Source organism: Puntigrus tetrazona, chromosome 1 (assembly GCF_018831695.1).
Source record: "Puntigrus tetrazona isolate hp1 chromosome 1, ASM1883169v1, whole genome shotgun sequence".
NCBI lineage: Eukaryota > Metazoa > Chordata > Actinopteri > Cypriniformes > Cyprinidae > Puntigrus > Puntigrus tetrazona.
In genome coordinates this window covers 26,103,916-26,125,954 of record NC_056699.1, presented here as the reverse complement: position 1 = coordinate 26,125,954, position 22,039 = coordinate 26,103,916, and the positions used below count along the sequence as shown (strand labels likewise).

The window sequence follows — 22,039 nt, the reverse complement described above, 5'->3', positions numbered from 1 at the left end:
CTACGTTACCCATTCTGGCTTAAAGCTATCTTACTAAGACTTAAGATTTAATTTAATCTATGCTTAAGGTGTGCTTATTTAAAATCACAGCATGTCCCGAGTGTTATATAATACAGAGCATATGGGGAAAAAATAATAATAAACACTTTATTTTCAATCGTTTTACCCCACGTGTTTTACTGCAATACTGTACACAACAAATGAAACAGAAAAGGAGAGTTTTTGATAACAGGACAGGATGTTTCCATTCAAACTTTTAATGGCTGAAGTGATCTGAATCACGTACAGGTCGATCTGAACCACGTAATCCTAAAAACAGCAGCATGAAACAAAGTATTTAAAAAAAAAAAACCTAAAACAATCAAACAATAAGTTACGAGAAGGTGCACAGACATGCCACATGCCCGGTGAGAAATAAAAACTGTACACAATCATAGTCTCCAGCAAACACTGTGAATCAGAAATCAAAGCCGGCTGGACTGCGTCGACCTCTCAGCCGCTTCAGATCTGAGATCAAAAACATCCTCAACCACTCACAGAGAAGAAAAACCCAAAGTGCAGGTGCAAGGAATCGAGAGAGGAAGAGAGAAAAGACCGATCTGGGAAATTACGGACGATTTAGAAAACCTTCCCGTGTTAAATATCACAGACAGCGAGCGCTCTCTCACGTTAAAGATCATCTACTATACTGTACTAGAAAACCAAACCAAACCTTAATCTGTATTTTTGCCTTATTTCAGTAAGTAAAAATATCTAAATCTTCAGGAGACGCTCGAAAAGCAACAGCACACAAGATCTCAGAAAACATTCTATTGTAAAATAAATATAAAGTTGAATGTACTGTTTGTTTGTGCAAATATTGTATATTTTCATTCTTATCTTGGTTTTAGAATAAATATATATATATATACTTTTTATTGGGTCCATCCTTGAAAAAAAAAAATTAATAAAATAAAATAAATAAATGCCTTTACCTTTAATTCTTGCATACCGTTTTGCTTCTTAAATGACTTTTTTTTTTTTTTTTTTTTTTTTTGAGATTTAGATACTTTTATTAGAACATAAAACACTAATGCAGATTAAGAAGGTGTTTCATCTCAGGACTAGTGAGCTATTCTAGACACGATTACTATGATAAACAGCCTAACTGCGTTAGATATTATTAGTAACCACTTCTGTATATAAAGTACATCAAGCGCGTTGTAGTATACAACAGGTCCTCTCAGACTTTGTACAGGTAAAAAGGTCATCGTGTCGGTCACTTCACGGCCCCTCCGTCCTCGGATCAAAGACGATCCCCCGGGAAACTCATTACTGTCCGTTCCCAAACGAGCTCACGCCAACATCGAGCCTTTGAAGCTTCCCGCTGATTTAAGGGGAGATCAAAAATAAAAAGTACTGCCATCGTTTTCTGACCTTTGCGTCGTTCCAGAGCCGCACGAGGCTGTTTCTTAAGGTAGAACGCAAAAGGAGATATTTAACCGAATGTCCAGGCTGCTCATTTCCGTACAACGGGGAAAGGAGATTTCAAGCTCCAAAACAGGACGCTAAAACATCACACGAACGGCAGATAAATGTCTAAAGTCGTAAAATGGGTTATTTGCTAGTTTATGGCTTTAGAAAACACGTTTTTATTTAGGTTCGCCGACAGAAAAACGCGAAAGCGCATGAATTTTTTGGGGTGAAACTGTCCTGAAAATTTCAAGCCACGAATAAAATGCGAAATAAAACACCGCGACCTCTTGGGGATGACAAGGAAGCATCATAAAAGCGGCTTATAAAATTGTTACAAAAAGTCTTAAAAGTAAGAAAGACGCTAAATTTAAGCTGAGTTTTTGTGTGCTAAACGTTCGCCGCAAAAACAGCCAACCTCGTAAAACACAGAAGATCAAACAGAGCATACAACATTTCAAACCGACACCGGACGTCGTAAATACGGCCATTATTTTTTTTATAAAATCTCTAAATTCATAAAACGTGAGAGAAACACACAAACTTTAATATACTAGCGTATGGCTTCAGAAAACTCACTATGTAGTGTCCACGTCTAATTTTATGGTGCTTCTTGTCATGTCGATGGTTTCTAGGGGTGTAGCGATAAAACAAGTCTGTGGTTCTCCGAATGCAAGGCTATTCTCTCTGGAATCGTTCTCCAACTCCCTTAGAGTTGACAGTCGATCCTAACGGTCGAGTTTCGCGGTTTTCGAACCCATTCAGCCGATGTCCGGGGTCTGGCCCAGCGCTTCTAGCTGTAGCTTAGCATAGATCATTGAATCCGATTAGACCGTTAGCGCCTCGTTCAAAAACGAAAAGTTGCGATTTTCTACACTGATATGACCAGGAACTATATATTCAATCACAACTTTAAATTTTTTCATCAGTCTTGGTGCACGATGCAACTACAAGAGAGTTACGTTTTAAATAGGAAAAATATCGAAGCTCTTTTGAGTGTGACGCTAACGGTCTAATCGGATTCAATGATCTATGCTAAGCTACAGCTAGAAGCTGAATGGGTTCGAAACCGGCGAAACTCGACTGTTAGGATCGACTGTCAACTCTAAGGGAGTTGGAGAAGGAGCCTGTTTTCTAAAGAAATGGTATGTTCCTTTAATCTTGTGTCATAAAAGCAGAGGCGCAAATACACCAGAGCTCTTCTTCATGAGCACTTAAAAACCAGCGGAGAGCGCCATCTGCTGTTGAGAGCCAAGTCTAGAATTGATTCAAAAACACAGAAACGCTCCATTAATCGACTTATCATTACACCGCCCCCTTTCAATGTTCGGAGAAACTAGCATTAACTTTTGGCGAAAAACTAGCCAGGTTCGGAACGCAAAAGTGAGTAAACGATGCTCAGATCTTAACTCCTCCTTTAACCCCCAAACGCCGAGGTAAGAGTTTCTATCCCGATAGCGAGATCTCGTAGTCACTGACGGACATGTGTTGGTGTCCCACCTTGCGGACGTTCTTGGCGTTGGTTATTCGCGCGGCGACATCCACGGGCTTCTCGAAGTACTGCACCAGGGCTTGTTCGGTGAGCACCGAGGCCAGGAACTGCTCGAAGGTGATGGCCCAGTCCTTATCGATGCTGGCGCTGTGAGGCAGACGGCTCCTCCCGTGACGCCCGGCGGCCGCCGCGCCACTGCGGATGAGCACGGTGTCCTCTGCGATGTCCTCGCACTGCAGCTCGTGCGAGCCGGCGCTCAGGACGGAGTAGGAGGACACGGACGTGTCGTCTTTGGTCTCGTCGTCGGAGATGAGCATGGCCGAGGACGTGGCCGTGTCTCGGGGGGAGGAGTCCTCCGGCCGGACGTCTTCCGAGGGAGCCGTGTCTCTGCGGCGCGCCGCTCGCTCCGGCTGGCTCCGGCTCGGCGGGACGCGCTCGTCCTCATCCTCCTCGTCCTCTTCCTCGTCGCTCTTGTGAGGCTGGCTGCTGAAGAGCTTGCCCACCTCTCCCATCTCCAGCAGCAGGCTGGTGACCGTGGCCGTGGCGTGATACAGCTCCTGCTCGCTGGGATCCTCGCTGAACATGTTGTACAGAGTTTTGCACAGCTCGATGAACTGACTCTGAAGAAGGAGAGGTAACAGATTCGTCATAACAGCCCAGGAATAAATAAACTGAGCATCTTGTTTTGCAGTACATTTACTTATTGAGTTTTGTTGGATAATAGCAAAATTAAAGCCACCATTAATGCCAATTATTATATGAATTACGTTTTAATTAATTTAATAAAATAAAATTTATATATATATATACATATATATATATATATATATATATGTATACACACACACACACACATATATATATATATATATATATATATATATTACAGTGTAATTAAATTCCATTTAATTACATTATAATATAATGTTGATTGCTAATAATATTTCAATTGATTTGAATAAATATTGAATTGATCATTGAGATATATATATAATCAAAATATTATTAGCAATTATTAAAACCAACATATTTTATATTGTAATATATTAAATATTACATAATATTATATATCCTGTTATATTAAATATGGTCTATTTATCTAAATCAGTCTACATTATTGTTAAATAATATGTAAAAGCAAAAAAATTTAAATAGTGCTGTTTTTTTTGCATGCATACTGTGTATGTTTATTATGTATATATAAATGCACACACATTTAGTATTTAATTCAGAAAAATTATATAAATGCATACATATAAATTACATTTACATATAAACCTACATGTAAAAATAAAACATTTTCCCATCACATTTAAGTGCACATTAATTTTAAACATTTACTTCGTGAATCAACAATTCTCGGGTTGTGTGTTTGCGATCGTTCTTGCTCCGCCTCCGAAGAGACGTTCCTCTACATTCAACAGGTTGTGAAAAGGGAACCTGCGGAGGTACCTGGTTGAGTTTGGGCAGATCCTTCATGCTCTCTAACTTTGCTTTGGTCTCCTGGTTCCACAGGCGGAGGTACGTGCGGTAATCTGGAGTGTGCATTTTCTTAACTACACGGAAGACGAAAGCGTTGCACATTTAAACGGCTCTCCAGCATCAAACATTAGCTCTGATTCAAACAAGAAGTGTTCTCCCACCCTTTTCACTTTTAAAGGTGACTCCCACGAAACCTTCGTCCTTCTCCGCTCTGTTCTTCTGGTCGAGGCCTATCAACAAGGGGTCAAAGCATCAGTTTCTGGACTCGGCATCAAGCATCATTTTCACCGTGTGGTAAGCGTGAGCATGCAGCAGTACCGCTGGAGGTCTCTGGGGTGATGTCCTCAAAAAAATACTGCATAGCTTCACACGCAGAGTCGGGCTCCTCCTGCTCCTGATGCAGCTCTGAGGAGAACGACAAACGCATTCAGTCTAATTCCAAACATTTCCTTGAATCATCCTTAAGTGCTATTCTGTTTATCTGAGGGCCAAATTTAACCCAGACACGCTCAATTAATTCAAAACATCCCTCTTCACTTTCATTTCTGCTTTTTTACCCACGTTCCCGCTCACAGAAGAGAAACACAACCGATAATCTCTCAGTTATGGCACAGAACACAAAATAATAAACCAGCAAGGACCGGTCTGAACTGCATTCCTGCAATGTTTTACTTTTTATTTTCTCTTTTTACACCCACCTGGAAGTACGTGAATCTTGTACAGAAATTTGAGTTTTTCCGTCAGGTCCCCGTGACACAGGACACCTACGATAGAAAGCAAGCTGGTTAATTAAAAAAAAAAAAAGCTAATATTTAATTTAAGTTTTTTTTTTTGTTTGTTTGTTTTTTTTTACCCAGGGTCCACTTATAGAATTGTTGAAAATTAAGAATTTTTAGAAAATGAAAATGTCATGGAATAATACATTTTTAATTCACTATAATAATAAAATATTTGTATATAATAATACTAATATTATAATAATAAAACGTACATTTTTAATGCTTTTTTTCCTTCTAAACTTCAATAAGTTGCTTTTATGTAAAGCCACCATTAAATAAAAAATCAACTTCCTTTTGTTTTTATGCAACGCTGCAGTGTTTACCATAAATACTTTATGCGTGTACATCTTGATTTTTAATAATGCATGTTCCCTCATCATACTCTTTAACCAAAATGACTTCTTCCCTCCCTCTTGCAACAACATCTCTTCTCTTCTGCGGTGATCCGACAAGACGATCCAGTCCAGAGGGACAACGACTGAATCCCGCCCTGCGTTCTTCCAGAAGCTGCTTTAATTACACATGTGACCCGGCACCACAAAACCAGCCACAAGGGTACATATAGACCAAGACTTATACATGTAAAAACTGAATAAATCAGCTTGCCAGTGATATATGGTACGCTAGGACAGGACGATATTTACTGTACTATACCTAGATATATACTATACATAGATACTATTTGAAAATCTGAGAAAAATGGAGAAAATCCCCTTTAAAGTTGTCCGAATGCAATATGTAGCCATGCATATTACTAATAAAAATGAAAGTTTTGATATATTTACAGTGGAAAATGCACAAAATGTCTCCTCTGTGGAACACCTGATGATTTTCGGCATAAAAGAAAAATCATTTTGACCCCGACCAGTGCCGAATTTTTGCTTACTGCAACAAATACACCCCACTTTTGCGCTCCAGGGTGACAGGTATAGGAAGAGATGACGAAGCACTCACTGAGGCCGCTGATGAACTCTCTGAAGTTGATGAGGGCGTCTGTGTTGTGGTCCAGCAGACGGAAGAAGCGCAGGGCCAGGTCGTCCGTGTGCGTGCCGCAGGCCCAGGGGAAGAGCAGAGCAAACAGCGCCTTGAACTGCTCCAGATCGATGCGGTACTGCTCCAGGTACGGCAGGCTCGGGTCGTGCCGGCTCATGGGGTTACTGGTGCTGCCCCAGTAACAGCTGGTCAGATGCTCGGCCTGAGGGTCATTCAGCACGTAGAGTTTAAACGTGGACGCACTGGACACCTGTTTTACTTCTGTACTTTAGATTGAGGCTTTAAGGCTGGATGAGTGATTTAAGTACCAGTAAATATGTATGTTTTATAAATATTTATAAATAAATATGACCAAAATAGTCGCAAAAGCAAAATAAAAAGAATGAAAATCATTTACAAAATAATAATAATAATAATAATAATAATAATAATAATAATAATAAACCAATAAATAAGACCATCTCGATAAAGATAAAAAAAAATTGCATGCTATTTTAATTAATAATTAAATGTAATAAATAATGACTTAATTATTATGATTATTATTATAAAATATAATAATTAATTAAAAATGATAAATGTCAATAAATATAACAACAATAATCTCTGTAAAACGAAAAAAGGTAAAAAAAAATATATATATATATATAAATATATATTTAAGTCTATATATTGATAATAGATACTATTCCAAAAACACATGGTAATAATAATAATAATAATAATAATAATAATATTATAAATTTATATGACTAATATTGGCAAAAATATCAAGAATAAAAATACAAAAATAACCGCATTTATAATAATAATATGAATACAGATAATAATAATAAACTATTTTGCAAGAAATATTAAATGACATCCTCAGTAAAATAAGGTTGCAATAACAGCATGTATAATCAAAATACAATTTTTTTGTTATATTAATTCCACTGTATTAATTACTATCATGAAGTAAATAACATTATAATGGTTTTACTTTGGCTAGGTGGCATCATTCGTTCTGAGCCTTTTTATTGCTGCCATATGAAAAGCATCCTATGATTCATAGCCACTTTTATTCCTTTAAATTAACAAGACATTTGGGACAGAAGTGGCTTTGATCCAGACGCAAGAAACCCCTAACAAACGTCCCGAAGAGCTGCCCGAGACGAAGATACACGGCTCTAATAAAACTCAACCATCTGCGATATATTAACGCACACAATCCGTCCTTCAGATCCTGCACAGAGGAGCCATTATCTCAGATCACGGAGTTATTGGGTGATTCATGACCTCGTCGTGGGACCGACCTTAAAGAGTGTGTAGAGCTCCTCCAGCTCGTCGATGCTGAAGGGCGTCTCCGTCACGATGGTCCGCACCTGCACAAGCAGAGGATGAGGCACAGATCCTCCGACCGAGGGCTAATAATGCACACGGAGACGGTCTGATTACCACGTTGCGTTTGGTGGTGTCCTCGATGGCCTGGATCACTCTCAGCCTCTGTTTGAAACGCATCTGCTCGATCACATCCGCCCGGATGGAGCCGAACTTCTGCAGATCACAAAGAACTTCAGCAAACGAGCGACGCGTGTGACACGCAAGTCGAGAGCTGGAGAGAAAGAGAAAAAAAAACCGCACCTCGTAGGAGCTGCGCACTAGTTTGAAGATGTCCACCTCGGGGTGAGGCTCGCCGTTATCCGTCAGGAGAGAGTGAAGATGAGGGATTGGAGGAAGAGTGCTGTCCTTATTGGTCACGCTGTCCAGATACCTACAACACACACACACACACACACGGTTGAGTCCGCAAAATCAAGAAAATCAGATATACACAGGTACTCCCTTTGTAGTACACTAAATACACACATAGTAAGGAATAGTACCTTTGTAGTACACTGAATACATACACACATATACACATATATATATATATATATATATATATATATATATATATATATATATATATATATATATATATATATATATATATATATATATATATATATATACATATATATATATATACACATATATATATACACATATATATATACACATATATATATATACACATATATATATATACACACTACAGTACAGCCCCTTTGTAGTACACCGTATACACACATACTACAGAACAGTCCCTTTGAAGTACACTGCATGCACACATACTACAGAACAGTCCCTTTGAAGTACACTGCATGCACACATATTACAGAACAGTCCTTTGAAGTACACTGCATGCACACATACTACAGAACAGTCCCTTTGAAGTACACTGCATGCACACATATTACAGAACAGTCCTTTGAAGTACACTGCATGCACACATACTACAGAACAGTCCCTTTGAAGTACACTGCATGCACACATACTACAGAACAGTCCCTTTGAAGTACACTGCATGCACACATATTACAGAACAGTCCCTTTGAAGCACACTGCATGCACACATACTACAGAACAGTCCAGTTGTAGCCTACTATATAGTCCCACACTATATACACACACTACATTACAGTCACTTCATAGTACACTACATACTACAGCACTGAGCCTACATAGTACATTACATACTACAGAATAGTCCCTTTCTAGTACACTATATACACATATTACAGTATAGTCACTTATATTACCATATATACAGTATATATTTTAACGTACAGTCCCTAAGTAGTACACTGCATACACATATACCATACTTAGTATGCAGGGGTCCTACCTGCCCAGGATGGTCATGGCCTCTCCGTCGTCTTTGCAGCTCAGAAGCTGATGGATGTTAGCATCGAGCACCGACAAAGCTAGCTGGAAGATGACCTTGATGCCCTCGTAGAAGAAGCAGTCGACCACCACCACGGCGCTCTCGAAGGGCATGACGGAGAGGAAGAGTGTGAGGAACCAGGACAGAGAGATGGTGGAGATGACGCCCAGAGCCTGCATGCAGTCGTACAGCTGAGGAACGTAGACGTGAGCCAGCTCCTCGAACACACCCTGGTCCACCAAAGCTCCTGAGACGCACACAAACACGCTCGGTGTCTAGCAAAACGGCTACATTTTTTCACAAATTTACAATTAACTGAAATCGCGGGACGCGGGAGCTCACCCACGACTCTGGTGTTGTAGTAGTCAGGAAGCATGCGCTCACACAAGGCCACCAGCAGCCAGAAGGCCTCTTCCTCTTTAGCGTACAGCAGCAGGACGGAGGTCACGATGTTCATGGCCTGTGGGAGACGACAGAGCGGGGTTACGAGCGAGCTGTGAGCGTGTTCAGCTCAGAAGGCGTGTTTTGGCGCAGCGTGCCTGGCAGTAGCCGATGTTGGGGTTGCGGAAGGCGTATGCGGTGAGGACTCGACGCAGAGCGGCGATGCCCATCTCGTTCTGAAAGGCCGGATGCTCTGGGAGAGAGCGGTGCAGGTCTCTCTCGATCTCCTCCGTGGCCAGATTGTACTTCCCCATCGACTTCTCCACCAGATCCTCATAATAACCGGGATGAGTGGCCATCTCGTTAATCGCCCCTGTGCACACCAATATACACAAACAATCAGCTTATCAACAGCACAAAACGAGAGAGAAAACATTTACTGGGTCATGATGAGCTCAGCTATACGAGTGATTTTAATTCCTGTGCTTTATTTCATTTTAAGCAATAAAACCAGCTATTCATCATCACCAAAGGCCCTTTATATGGCATGGAAAAATTATTTGACTAATATATATATATATATATATATATATATATATATATATATATATATATATATATATATATATATATATATATATATATACGTTTTTTTTTTGACACCTTTCTTTAAAAACTCTTTAAAAAACTATATATATATATATATATATAGACACACACACACACACACATATATATATACACATATATGTATATTGTCATTTACAACCTGCTCATTCTTATTCTTTGACATGAGTACCTAAATATGCTGATATTAAATCACATAACAGTTATTGTCAATTATGCAATATTAACCATTATTAGCTGAACTTCTTTAAATCATGAGAAGCACGTAGTTTTTCAAAGTAATCCCGTGATTTCATCATGCTGTAATGTTGCTCATTTAGAAAGCTGTGACAGAAACAAGGCAGCTGTTTGTTTACTGCCACAGACGTGTGCTTGTGCAGTCATGTGTTTCAGTTTGTGCACTGGACTATACAGCTTTGAAGTGTGTGTGTGTGTGTGTGTGTGCGTGTGTGTGTGTGTGACTCTTCGGAATAAGACGCTCACATCTAACAAACAGGAAGCAGTGCTGTATTAGATAGACAGATACGTGCACTGAACCACAGGACGACCACACGACAAAACAGGTGCATGCAAAAGTAAAAGAGAGTAAACACCTTTCAATGTGTCCAGGGTTTTGGGTTTGAATACTGTCTAGCGCAGTGGCTGGTTTTGCTTCATGATGCAGATTTTACATGATCTTAAGTGATCTTAATTGCTTCTTGTAGAATAAAAAATAAATAAATAAATAAATAAATAAATAAATAAATATATATATATATATATATATATATATATATATATATATATATATATATATATATATATATATATATATATATATATATATATATATATATACATACACACACACACACACACGCACAAATAATTTTTGGATAATTGCCTTATTCTTCTAATTTAAAAAAAAAGGTATATATTTAATATACCTCTATTTTATCTAATATAACCATATTTCATGCAATCTGGGACATATTTTCTTTTACTTTGCATATTTTTGCTAAAACAATGTTCTTAAAATCCAACTTCAAATGCATTATTGTTTAATTTTCATTATACCAACTAAAATATTACATTTGTTTACGCATTTAGAGTTATTTTTTATTCATTTAGACAATAACTGGCTGCATAAAAACATCATTGATGTAGTCCGGATCGTGACAAGCTTCAAACTAATGACAGGTAAATGTGCAGAAAGCCATTGGCCACAGCCTCTTATATCAACAACACGAGAGGTCAGCGGAAGGAAGGTGATTTCTGGCTTGAATCCGCGTGACTCACCAGAAAACAGGAGCCAGAGCTCTCCTCTCATGTTCTCCGGGATGCCCTGCAGCACCAGCTCTTTGGTCTTCTCCGTGCGGTACATGCACACTCCCTGGCCGTATTCGGTGAAGTGATTCTTCCAGGCCTGCTCCTTCAGAAACTCTTTAGCCTGAAAACACGAGTATAAAGACACAGACTCTGACTCTGAGAAGACAAAGAAGCCGAGCCAGCGAACTGTGAACTTCGTTAAGTTTCTATTCTCAAATGTAAAAATGCGATGTATTTAATGTATATAAAAGCTTTAGATTAGACAAACTTGAGAGCAAAATCCCCCAGAAATGACTTATTCTGAATGCAAAATGTATGTCTTAGCGAGATTTATATGCATTTCGCTCTTACGATACCGTGTGGCTTAATTAAATGTCTTGGCTAAGCAGGTTTTCAGGTCATTTGTTGCAGGGTCAGCAGAGAGAACGAGCTGTACTCTGTCTTCTCATCGGTTGTACTTCCTGTGTGCGTCCTACTAAAGTTCCTCCTTTAACCACAACAAATGGAGTGACCTGCATCTGATTGGACGGGGTGCATTCAAATGGCGATAAACAAACACCTGTGACCACGCCAGGGGTATTATCGTTAACTAAATCCAATCCAATTATTTTTTAACTAAATAAAATATAAAATTGACATGCATTTCATTTCAGCAAGTTGCAATGGCATCTTTTTGTTTTAGACTTGAAGTAATAAATAAACTAATAATAAAAACGTATATAGGAATTACACGGACATTACAGCAAATAAAAAAATTGAAACCAAAACGAAGCATAAAAATAAAATGTAATTTAAAAATTTTAACAAAAACATACATCAACGATAATAAAAAATACTAAAAATAACATGTTGTTTGTAAACAGCCAATAATTAAGCTCAAGAACTACACAACTTCATGTAAGATTGGTTACTCTGACAATTAATATTAATTTATAAAAGCAAATAACTGTTCCTGTTGTTTTATAAAAGCAAAAAGCAACTCAAGGTCATGCATGGCAGTGATTTAACCGTGTTTGTACTGATTTTACCAATCGTGGTAAAATCAGTATAACGCACAGCCTCTGGCGGGTCTATTTTGCACGATGCACGGCGGGTGCTGTACCAGTTTGGGGTTGAAGTCCTCCGGGGATCGGCGGCGGTACATGGTCATCAGGGCCTGTGTGGCGGTGGGAACCCTGTTATCATTGAGATTGAACTGTCTGTCGCTGTCTCCCTCGGAGCTGAGAGCGCTGCGCTGGGGACTACAGGACAACACACTGCCCTGATGAGAGTACACCTGCACACACACACACACACACACACACACACACACACACACACTGTATCTTCGCACATAAAGCAGAACAACTGTTATCAACACTGTTAATAATCAGAAACGCTCTTGAGCTGCAAATCAGTCTAGAAGGATGATTTCTGAAGGATCGTGTGACACTGAAGACTGGAGTAATGATGCTGAAAATTCGGTGTTACATCACAGGGGTAAATTTAAGGTAAAGACATATTACAATAATAAATGGCTATTTTTAATTGGAATAATATCTCACAATTTTCTGCTGCATTTTTGATCAAATAAATGCTTTTTTAAAAAAAAAAAAAAAAAAAACAAGAGCATCAGCAGTAAATACAAGCAGATTGTTCCCACCTCGTCGTCTGAGCTGCTGAGGCTGCCCGTGATTTCCCGCTCAAAGTAGATTTTGGAGGTGGTCTGCTGCAGGAAGTCGGAGATCCTCTGCACCAGGAAGTCCCGGTCTTTGAGGTTGGCGAAGAGGAAGGTCATTTTGTTTTTGGTGCTGATGGACAAGGGGCTGGGAAGGACGTTACAGCTGTCGGCTTTCTCCACGATGGTCACCTGACGAAGAGAGAGCGCCACAGGATGCAAAACTCATTTTACTTCCGCGACGTGCAGTGATCAAAAAGTCTTTCTGCTGCGGGAACTGACTAGATTGTGAAAGACGGCTGAGAGCATGCGTATGCGTAACTACATTTTGATTTCAAAAAAGCCCCTAAATCCTATTAAAAGTGAGCTTTGCGTGTTTAGGAGGGAGCGGCTGACCTCTCGGAGCGGGATGATCAGGCTGCAGGCGGTCTCCTCTTTACTGGTGAAGCAGATGTAATTAGTGGAGACAAACATCTGTCCGAGGATGTGCATCTTGTTGAAGGGGGTCCACAGCGTGCAGTCCGTGTGGCCGTCCAGTTTCTCGTCTTTCGGCAAGCGGAAAAGTGCCCGGTATCGCTCGCTTTTAGCCCTGGCGTCCAAATCCCTGGAGTCGCAAACACAAGCGTAATGCTGAAAAAGGCTGCTATAAGTTTATGTATATGTATATGTATATAAATACACACACACACATATATATACATATATACAGACCTTTTGAGGGCCGACACTTTCTTGGGCGACTTCTTCTTGAGTTTGGGCAGAGAGCGGTCCTGCTCGAAGCCCTTGTTGTCCAGCAGCTGTCTCATGGCTATGTTGGCGAGCTGCTCCATGAGCTTGAAGGTCTCGTTGATGTTGAGGAAGACGGAGAAGACGTGCTCGTTGCAGCGTGTGCTGACCCGCACCATGTCCGGCAGCAGCAGCGTGGCGCTCTTCTCCAGCTGAGTCACGTCGGCCCAGCGGACCACCAGCTTAGCTGAGACACACACAGAGTCAACCACGGGCCGCAAAACCAGTCATAAGAAGCAGATATATTTCGCCAACAATACACTCCACAGCTTAAAAACCCAAAAATCATCAGGCTATTACGTAAAGATCATGTTCCATATATCTATAAATATAAATATATCAAAATAAAATTTGTGATCAATAATATGCATTTATAAGAACTTTACATGCATTCATCAATGGACAGCTTATTAAGCCTTCAGATGATGCATAAATCTGAATTTTAAATTATCACTGGTTTACACGACACAAGCAACACAAGTCATAAACAGTAAAATACCGTACACTCAATATCTACTCACTGTAAACACTGTAACGTTTAGGAGGTACAACCGAGTTTACTCACGGGGGTGAATCTTAAACGTTGTTGTTTTGCACGAGCGTGCAACAGAACGATTGAACTTGTTGTAACCATGGCGACATTTTGCCTTCTCACGCGTTTAGCGCCCACTTTTTAAATCAAAGTAACACAACATTGACCAGAGACTTGCTCTGTGATTTTAACTAAACCACTGTCAACAGGAAGTAAGTGAACATATTCAGAAGGGTTGCCAAGTTGTTAAAAATGATACTTATTAAGATCCGCCTACTGAGACCCATTTTATGGAAATAATAAAGAAGGCAGGTGTAAGTCATTTAGGCTTATTTGTAAAGATATCACATCTGGATCTTAATTACTGTTTAATTATTTTATCGAAATATCTGGCAACACTGTGTCAATACGTCATTAACAACTACTTGTTGAATGCAATTTCTCTAAATGTGGCTGCTATTTTTGGGAGTTCATTCAATTAGAATCCATTTCTGTTTGCAGAACAGAACTAAGTACTAAGATGTTTCTGTGCACTGATCACGGGAATATCCCCGCTGCCCACGGAGTCGAGGATTTCTCTCTGAAAGGGTTAGTTGAGTCCAAAGTAAAAATCCAATCATTAATTACTCGCCATCGTGTCGTTCCAAAACCACAAGACCTCCGTTCATCCTCGGAGCGAAAATTAAGATATTTTTGATGAAATCTGAGAGCTAGCTGACCTTTTGATGAAATCTGAGAGCTACCTGACCCCTCTGCAGACAGCGACACAGCTGAAAAGCTCCCAGAAACACTGGTAAAGCCATCCATGTTGCGTCAACGCTACGAGAATACTTTTTGAGGTGCAAAGAAAACAAAAACATGATTCACTCAACCATTCTCCTCCCCAGCATTTCAGAGGAGGTTCCCAACGCAAGCCATCGGGAGAAGAAGGATCGAGTCAATTTTAGTTTTCTTTGGGCGCAAAAAGCACTGATGGTTTTACCGTATCTAATACGTTTCTGGATCATTTCGAGAGCCAGATTTGTTTTAAATATCTTCGTTGGTGCTCCTTTGGGTCTTTGGGGTTGTGGAACGGCATTTTTCATTCTGCGCCGAACAAACCCGTCGTCAATAGCGACACATCCTGACCTTTTTATTTAAAAGCGAAACGTCACATTACACCGGCGGTGTGCTCACCCTCTTTCCCGAGCAGGTAGGAGTAAAAGCAGAGGTGGTTGATGCTGAGGTACAGCCAGCCCTGCCGAGGAACCTTGCCCTTCCAGTAGCTGCAGGAGTAATAGTTGACCAGCTTCTCCTCCTCCGGCATGACGAAGAGCTTGCGAAACTTAGCGATGGCCTCCTTGAACTTATCCGTGTCGTCGTCTTCTCTGATATCGTGGCTCTTGTTGTACTCGGCTATGATGCCCTGAACGCAGACACACTCGCGTGACGAACATGGCTCAAAGCGGAGCAGCGACGGAATGAACGGCGCTAGCGGGTCACCTGTATTTTGCCCTTGACGAAGGTGGTGATGTCGTTCTCGTTCTCGAAGATGGCGAGCGTCTGCAGCAGATTCTGCTCCAGCCATTCCCAGTTCTCCGTGATCTCCTTGCGAGAGCTCCCTGCGGGAAACAAACGCGTCGTCGAACAATGCTAATCCGGGCGTTTAGGATAATGAATTTCGTTCGGAGTCTTTATCTGCTGCGACTTCATCCGAACGGCAGATGGGCCGGGGTTCTTGCTTTAATTAGCTCTGTGTTAGCGCAGCTCTCCTCGGCCGATTAATCAAACACATTACTGGCGAGCCAAATGATTCATTAAGAGCGTTCAGTGACGAGTGCCTCGCAATTAGGTAAATATGGAAATACACAATTATTTAAAAATATGAAGCATCCACGCTCCATCTGCCATTTCACCTACACAAATACATTTTACAACATTAAATAAGTTAATATAAAGAAAATATTAAGTTAATATAAACATCTCTCTCTATGTGTGTGTATATATATATATATATATATATATATATATATATATATATATATATATATATATATATATTTATTATATATAAACATTATTAATACAAAATTTATATAATTTTAATATTTATAATTCGTACATATGTGCATGTTACAATAATGATAATTTAATATTTATATTGTCTGAAAAGTAATTGTTACGTTCCATGTATGTTTAGTGTATATATTTTTCTCTCTTTCTTGCTCTTTATTATTTTATATTATTTATATTAAATGTTACATTTAATCAAAAATGTTATTTTATATTTTTATACAGGTAAATTAAATTACATAATATTAACATAAAAATCATGTAGTTCTTTATATAATATAGTGTAGTATTGTAGTATTGTATTAACATATATATACATATATATACATATACATATATATATATATCATAAAATATGTATATATATTGTTCTATAAGTATACATAATTCTACATAAGTATTAATACTGTATTAGATTATATATTTATACCAACAAATTAGTAAAAACATTTAATAATTAAGAAAATAAATTAAAAAAATTATAATATTCACACTTAATCATAAACTAGGTAAGATAATAGGTAATATCTTTATAGTTACAGGTAGATATATATATGTGTGTGTGTGTGTGTGTATATATATATATTTTCATACACAGAGAGAGAGTGACTCTTATTTTAAATCAGACTCAAAATACAGATAACTGCAAATTTAAAAAAAAAAAAAAAAAAAAATGTATACTGTAAATGAAGCCTAAGATTGCTTTTAGAAAATACATTTTCAATAAAAAACATGTAGATGTACAGTCATGCTAAAGCCTTTCACAGAACATCAGAGCAGGCACACGGCTTTCCGGCCTTAAATAAAGAGATTTACCAAATGGCTTGAAGCTAGCAAAGTAGGAGCTTGTGAAATATGAAGCAGCGTTCGCTGCCTGTAAACCAGATTAGCTGCGAAACAGAGCACTCTGGGCTCCTCTGGGAAGCTCCACACGTAACGTCCTGGGCTGGGCTCGGACGCTCTTACTGTAAGCACTGTGGGACGAGCCCGTGTCCTGTCAGGCCTTAACAACACGCTCTGACCTTTTCACTCTTAATGTGTCTTTCAGTTCATTGCTGAATGTGTGCTTGACTTTTTAAATGCAACTTTTATTTGAAAGAAAATATTTTAAGTATTATTTATTTTCAATTATCTATAATATATTAATTAGTTTAATTTTTAATTTATGATTGAAAGTACTTTTTACAACATTTAAATATTTAAGAGGCTCACTGTTTTAATGTATTATTTATTTAGAATATTATATTATATACATATATTATTTATATTATTTATGTGTAAATAACATATGCATGTGTGCAAATAACTTAAATCACTACTGCGCAAAAATATCTGCCACATTAGTAATTGTATTACATAAACTATACTGGTTTGACTTTATTATTATTATAATTTTTTATTATGTATAACGTACCCGACTAAAAAGACACTAAAGGCCACTTGCCATTATTTTAATGTATTTACTACTTTTGCATTTCACTAACATTTAAACAAATGCATTTGTGTTTAGCTTAATAACTACTAAAAATATAAAATTAATTTAAAACATTACGCTCTATTTAATAATTAAATTAAATAGCGCAATACTCGACTACTAATAATGTTGCAATAACAAAAGTTGTGAAACTGCTACTGAGAAATGTTATTGCTATTGCTCCAAGTACAAAAACTTTAGTATTGTGACAATTGGTGTAGCGCAAAATCTATCTACCGTAGTAAAAACACTACAACACAATCCTTTTGGGTTTCAATGTGCCGCCTAAATCTGCATTACTAACAGTTTTTAACACATCGATCGAGTTTTCAACATCTAAACAGAAGCACGGAGCTTCAGACGTCCTGTGAGTGAACGAAAAGTGGAGATTGATTTCTGACTTCCGCCTGCACTTTAGAGGCGCTGGAGCATGAGGTAATGCCTTCGGGAGCGGGAGGCGGTACGTTACCGTGGGCGATGGTCCAGTACACCAGGGAGTCCGGGGTCTGGTAGAGGATCCTGTACGGGGCCACGCGGGCGCTCGAGTCCAGCACCACATCAAGGGTCCCGACCAGCAGACCTGCGAGAAGACAGAAAGCGCTGCAGATCAGCCTAATAATTCATTATCGTCATTATGACCGTCAACGTTTTAAGCCAACTCGGGGCAAACAAACACATAATATTTTTCGTTTTCAACATTTATAATAATGTAAGTGATGATGCTGTGAATTCAGCTTTGATCAAAGCAATAAATCACACTTTAAAATACATTCAAATAGACAAGACTAATATTTCATAATAGTACAGTTTTTTACTGTATTTTTGGTAAAAAAAAAAAAAAAAAAAAAAAAAAAAAAATATATATATATATATATATATATATATATATATATATAAATAAATATATATATAAATATATATATAAATATAAATATATAACATGATAACATATCACTTTACAAAACATAACACAGAACAGAAACAAATAAAAATGTACAAATCGAAATCAGAGCACTCGTTAGTAATTTTTTTTAATGCACGTAGTGGAGTACGTGTCTAAATTTCAGCAACAATATATGCACACTGTCCATACGTATATGTATGTATGCATACCTTATGCTTCTGCCTTTTGAAGATATACATATGTGCACATCTGAAGAATCTACCTGAGCTAGCATCGCTAACCGAGCGCCAGGCACCTGCAGATCAGAGGAGGAGCCGTTCATCTCCGGCACTCGTTCTCACAAAACCCACGACCCCGACCGGCCAGGTCCAGCCAACCCCAACGTGCACGAGCCAAAACGGCGTTCGAGGCCATTTATTTTACGTGGAATAAAAACTAAAATGCGTGGGACGTGCATCAGGGCATCACAGATTGTGCTAAAGTTGAATGCGATCGGGATCCTTCCCGTTTCTGCCGGAGCTCCCCCCTCCCGAGCGCTTGACTTTCCGTTCCTGCTTTCGTACGCTCGGATGAGCCACGGTTTCCTTGGTTGCGAAACAAGAGAGCAGAGGTTTGAGAGCACTGTAAGGAGCCCCGTGTCAAACAACATTCAGCTCGCTCTTCAATACAACGTTTCTAGTATTTCCGGTTCCTTTGACAGGAAAAACCAAACGACTGCTGCCTTCTGACAAATCCTTGACATATTTCATGACGCATGAGCCTCTTTTTATGCTGGTATATTTTTAGAAAAAAAAACATTGTAAAGAAATACGTTATTGTTAAGACATTTTATATCGCTACGACTGAAGGAAAATATTTTACAAACACGTGGAATTATATTAACTGAGTTTGAGTGTAATGAATATTAAATATTCTATTCTTGGATCATTAATATTAATTAAGCTGCATGACTGGACAGTCCCAAAGGCTTGCAAAGTTGATACACACACTAGTCTTTAATAATTTCTATTCGGATGCAATCACACCAGAGCAGGATATGAAATCATACAAATAATGATTTTAAAAAATAATAAAGAATAGGTAATGAATGCAAAACGTTAAAACGCTCCATCTATAACGATCAGCGTTAACGTTTGTTGTTATTTTTAATTACCGTGGTAGAACTTCATTAGTTAAAATTAACTGAGAACAAGCATTATTAATCTTAGTTATGGCTAATTTCGGCATTTACTGAAATCACGAGTGGTGTTTGTTAACATGAACTAACAATGAACGGTTGCATTTTTATTAACTTTAACTTTTTATTAACGAAGATGAATACTCTAATAAATGTATTGTTCATTGTTTGTTCCTGTTAACTTAATGACACCTTACTGTAAAGTGTTACGGTAATGATTTTGTTCATTTTTGCTGTAATATAAATGTTAGATCAAACTAACTAGCTACTAACTGAAAATGTGTTACAATTTAAAAGTAAAAATTCTAAAATTTCTAAAAGTAAAATTCAAATTAAGTTAAAGGTAGTTCTAAATAAAAAGCACTCCATGCAATATAAAAGTACATAAAATTACTCAAATTAAAATAAAAAATGTAATATAAAAAAATATTAATCAATGCTATACTAGCATAGAAATAATAAGTATTCTTTGGGCTGAGGTCAATCTGCAATGTTCACATCCTCTTTTGGTCAAACTACCTTTTTTTTTTTTTAAATATGAAACAACAAATAGCCATTATTATTTCAATGGCTGTATTGTACACTGATGTCTTGGTGAACACGTTTAATTCAGCAAGTGGCATCCTGTTGCCGTTTCTAAAGCAAAAAAATGCATTTTTAATCCATTGCATTTTAGCCATTTGCACGTGGAAACTCCAGTGGAGCACACTTCATTACGGGTCTGCTGTACGGACCACTGAAGCTACACGGACATGCTTGTGTTTCCCTGACGGCCTACATCTGAACCCTGGGAACACAGTTCAGTCTGTCCTGTGATTCTTGTAAGGATTGTTAGGAGTTGTGGGAGGAGCATTTCATTGTAGTCTTTTCTCACTCTAAATATAGAACGTTCTGCTCTCAATTGAATTCATCTCCGCTCTGACAAAAACAGCCTTACCAGCGCATGGACAAAATCAATATTCTCCTGAACGGCCTCAACCCGATACAAGTGTATCGAATGGCATAAAAACACAAAGGAGCCGTTGACTTCACCCGAACTTAGCCCCAGGAAAAACATCTGAGCTCCTTCTGGGTGCACGCAGAACACTGGGCCTTTGGATAATAAATGAAAATTAGAGATCAACCGATGTTTTTATATATATATATATATATATATATATATATATATATATATAACCGATAATTTGCCCGATAACCGATATATATTGTTTTCCTTCTGTTTTATGTCTATCATGCACTCATTCGAGTGCCTTTTATTTTGAATTTATGTGAAGTTACATCTTCGGGACACGGTTTGGCAGATTACTCGACTATTTCCAAGCTGTCATGTCATGCCGTGCACCTCGTTAAAAGGCACTCAAGTTAATTAAACTTAAAGCATGCAGCTTTTTTTAATATTTGAACATGTTTCTAATGGCGGTCTTGCGTGCAATTCTGATTTGATTTAAGAAAACGATATCCGCTTATGCACGAATATCAGGGAAAATGTTGGTAAAACCGATTATCGGTCGATCTGTTGCAACTGTTCCGGACGTCTTAGTGATCAAATCGGATTAAAGATGTAAACGCTGGTTTAAAAATGCGGTTTGACGGCTTGAAGGTTGCCCTGCCTTACATCGCAACGACTTATTAAAGCATTCATCATTTAAGCATCAACTTTGTATCATATATCGATCATAAAACGCACTGGACGCGCGTAAACCACCAGGCCTTTAGACGACGGATTAAAACACAACTGTTCTGGATGCGCAGCGGTTTATAGCTCAATACATTTCTTGAAGGAATCCGGAGAGTTGCTACGGAGAGCGCCCGGGAAACCCGAGCTCAGTTCGAGACGAGGTCGAGATCTCTAGAGGAGACGATTCCCGAGATCCAGGCAATGCCACCGCAACAAGAAAAGTCTCGCTTCAGAAGCCTTTGTTCGCAATGAGAAACGGCCTGACGCATGTAAACAAGCGCACACACACGCACACACACACACGTACTCCGCTTTCCCAGCACTTCTGGCCTCTACCCAGGACTCTGTGGGTCAGTCTTCTGGGCCGTGCCAGGCTCACCGACTCTCTCCGGCACGCAGCTCGCGCTTTTATGTAACGATGACATCATCCTCCCTCGCTAGTGTACGCTTTGTGTCTGTCCTTTCTCACTGACAGACACAAAGAGGTAGACGCACAGCGTTTTGACTCTGACGCCG

At 38.7% G+C, this 22,039-nt stretch overlaps 1 protein-coding gene across 1 annotated transcript in view; it reads right to left on the bottom strand.

The window, feature by feature from the left end:
- Positions 1-133: 133 nt before the first annotated feature.
- tbc1d9 (TBC1 domain family, member 9 (with GRAM domain)) overlaps positions 134-22,039 on the bottom strand; it is a 23,803-nt gene continuing 1,897 nt past the window's right edge. The window contains exons 2-21 of the mRNA XM_043250166.1: positions 18,234-18,344; positions 15,721-15,839; positions 15,415-15,643; positions 13,632-13,893; positions 13,317-13,524; positions 12,906-13,112; positions 12,366-12,539; positions 11,234-11,384; positions 9,487-9,701; positions 9,290-9,407; positions 8,909-9,194; positions 7,822-7,951; positions 7,636-7,734; positions 7,494-7,562; positions 6,160-6,400; positions 5,125-5,190; positions 4,745-4,831; positions 4,588-4,656; positions 4,397-4,500; positions 134-3,564 (exon numbers count right to left, since the gene is read on the bottom strand). Of these exons, the coding sequence (XP_043106101.1) occupies positions 2,899-3,564; positions 4,397-4,500; positions 4,588-4,656; positions 4,745-4,831; positions 5,125-5,190; positions 6,160-6,400; positions 7,494-7,562; positions 7,636-7,734; positions 7,822-7,951; positions 8,909-9,194; positions 9,290-9,407; positions 9,487-9,701; positions 11,234-11,384; positions 12,366-12,539; positions 12,906-13,112; positions 13,317-13,524; positions 13,632-13,893; positions 15,415-15,643; positions 15,721-15,839; positions 18,234-18,344 (3,611 nt within the window). The 3' untranslated portion in view covers positions 134-2,898. The remainder of the gene's footprint in view (positions 3,565-4,396; positions 4,501-4,587; positions 4,657-4,744; positions 4,832-5,124; positions 5,191-6,159; positions 6,401-7,493; positions 7,563-7,635; positions 7,735-7,821; positions 7,952-8,908; positions 9,195-9,289; positions 9,408-9,486; positions 9,702-11,233; positions 11,385-12,365; positions 12,540-12,905; positions 13,113-13,316; positions 13,525-13,631; positions 13,894-15,414; positions 15,644-15,720; positions 15,840-18,233; positions 18,345-22,039) is intronic.